Genomic DNA, 2,596 nt, shown 5'->3' with positions numbered 1-2,596 from the left:
GAAATTGTGTGCTTTATTTGTTTCAGCACTTGTTAAACATTGTACTGATTATCGCCGAATTTGTTTCAGCAATTTTCGGACTCTTGCTCGCCGAACTTGTTAAATTTTATGTCGAATTTGTTTGAAATATGTCAAATGGTCGAGGTTGGGGGTTTCCTGCCGGGTGGACGGCTGGAACTCGGCGTTCCCAGGCCAAATTTTCGTCCATTCCGGACGAAAATTCACCGGATTTAAACCGTGGGGAGCGCCCGAGTGGGGATGCTCAAAACAAAAGCAGGAGATTTGAAACAAAAAGATTATATGAGGAAAAGCACGTATCTGCAGTGCTTTCCGAGTTTTTTCTCCTCGAACCGAACAGGTGTGTTCGTTTGCCTCTTCCGTGAAACGAAATTACACGAAAACTGCCACCGCGGATGCCCGACCCGGACCAGCGTTACGAATAGAAACCGAGCAAAAAAGAAAAAACACCCCGTGTCTCCCCACCCTCGAGCGGAACGGAGGCGAAGGCGAGAAGTAGGGCGAGGCTAGGGTTCCGCCGCCGCCGGCCGGAGCTTGCCCCCATCCCCGCCGCCCCTCTCCTCCGGCGCGTCCTCCTCGGCACACCGGCGTCCTCCTCCCATCCATCTTCTCCGGACCCCAGCTGCAGATCGACTCGCCGCCAGAGAGTTTGCTCGCTCGCTGCGGGAAGGTGATGGATAGGGGGGAGATCATGCCCTCTCTGGGCAAGTTCCAGGGCAGGGAGAGAGAGTTGGTTTGTGCTCTTTCTCACCACCGTGAGATCCTGAGGAGGGAAACCACCTTCCTGAGGAAGGAGGTTACCTCCCGGGGATTGGCGACGATCTCTCGCAGAGTGGATTATGTAAAGTGTCGTTCGGAAGGAATACGCGCACCTCCGCATATCGTCCATGGGTTGTCTCAGTTGTCCGGCCAAAGGATGGACTTGCGTTTCTCCGACCTGCTTGAGGTGTCTTTGCCCTACCTGGTTAGCAACCGTGACGAGGCCCTAGATTTTATATTGCATGATTTGGAAAATATGTGCTACCGGATCAAGTCTTTTGCAACAATTCTGAAGGAATTCAGCATCGCCATCCCCTTGGAGAAGATTCAGTTGTTCCTTCTAATGGCCCGATCATTTCTCAGAATATCAGATGCTATTAGTTATGGTCGCTCAAATCAGAGTTCTTATGAAGAGCACCGTATGGGCTGGACATCTTCATGGGGCAGTGGGATAGACAAGTGTGGTGGCTTCGACGATATAAGTAAGATACTAAACTCATATTCTTTTCACACTTTTTTTGCTTCTCAATCAATGCAAGCTTAGCTTTCATGTTAGAATTCTAATACACACTTCTTTGGTTCTGCAGCCACATTGAGTCCTATGCTCTTCACGCACTGTACACCTCGTATCTTCCCATACGGTTCTGCTGTTGGAACTGTCTTACAGATATACTCATTCAAGATTGTTGACCTGAAAGGTGACTTGAATTGGCCACTTTATGTGTACGGCGTGGTTGCTGCCCGAGACACTGTTGACTGCAACCGCAACCTGCTCTTTTGTAGGTCAAGGGCTAACTGCCAGGAACTAAATGAACATGTACGTATATTATTAATTTGTCTTTTCGTTTTCCTTTGTTCTTCCTCCTGTGTATGATGTTGTTCATGCGTAGTGTATACATTATATTAATAATGATGACATGATTCTTGCAGAACCCCTTTTTGTGCTTGACTGGTCCGTCTCGTGCAATATTGGCTGATAACTCTGTTTCCTTTGAAGTTGAACTGAAGATAAAGTATGGAAGTAAGTCACAAGATATAGTATTATTCAGCTCTGTCGCTAGTTACCACTCCAGTTACCACACAGCCTTGTTTCCAAGCGGTGTTTGTAGTGCAGAGTTAAGTTTAGGGAAACTTGCTAGAGCAGTCCAGGCCACAATCCTTAGTGTTTGTGTTGTTGAAGGACCCTGGCCTTTTAAATATGGTGCCCGCATTGCTTGTTCCCTGTCTGCTGCAGAGACTAATGATCCCTTATCTAGGGAAGTTGTGTTGCTGGATATTCATGGTGAAGAAAAAATGCCAGACAATGACCACTTTCATCTGTCTAGGAATGTTGTTTCAGTAGAATTGCAAGGAACACTGAGAGTTGCCATACAAGCCTACACACCATCTTGTGCCATTGCTCAACAGTCCCATGTCAACTTCCCTGCCAAGTATTGCCAAACATCTATAGGTGAATGCCTTTTTGGCAACTCTAAAGTGAAGATCATTATTGCTTGGTCCCTCCTGGTGAAAGAAAGGTTAGATCTCATGTTGGATGGATATCTTGCCTAGCCGTAGATGGTAGCGACGGAGGTGCGATACCTGCATGGATTGATGTTGAAGCCGCCCTCCACGGGGTTGAAGACAACCGTGTCGTCGACGCCTATCTCAGATTTGAGCTGAAGAAGCTCCATAGGTCGCTGGAGTTAACGTTTGCTTCGGTTTGTTCCGTCAATTTCAGGATAAATTGTACGGGGGGTTACTATCCTTTCATTTCCTTTACTTGTACTCTCATGACAAATCGTCGTTCTCCAGAGACCAGGGCATTCTAAATAGCTCT

At 47.3% G+C, this 2,596-nt stretch overlaps 1 protein-coding gene across 2 annotated transcripts; it reads left to right on the top strand.

The window, feature by feature from the left end:
* Positions 1-465: 465 nt before the first annotated feature.
* On the top strand, positions 466-2,596 carry LOC127336243 (uncharacterized). 2 transcript variants are annotated; one of them, XM_051363036.2, is made up of 4 exons: positions 466-982; positions 1,073-1,259; positions 1,365-1,594; positions 1,708-2,596. In XM_051363036.2, exons 1-4 carry the CDS (start codon positions 692-694, stop codon positions 2,326-2,328), a joined length of 1,329 nt encoding a protein of 442 aa, XP_051218996.1. In that variant the 5' UTR covers positions 466-691; the 3' UTR covers positions 2,329-2,596. The 2 variants fall into 2 exon arrangements, with proteins under 2 accessions (XP_051218996.1, XP_051218995.1); XM_051363035.2 differs by having other exon boundaries at positions 466-1,259; positions 1,708-2,590.

The sequence above is a fragment of the Lolium perenne genome, chromosome 2, assembly GCF_019359855.2.
Source record: "Lolium perenne isolate Kyuss_39 chromosome 2, Kyuss_2.0, whole genome shotgun sequence".
Taxonomy (NCBI): domain Eukaryota; kingdom Viridiplantae; phylum Streptophyta; class Magnoliopsida; order Poales; family Poaceae; genus Lolium; species Lolium perenne.
The sequence above is the reverse complement of the archived record's forward strand: the minus strand, read 5'-3'. Positions and strand labels throughout refer to the sequence as shown.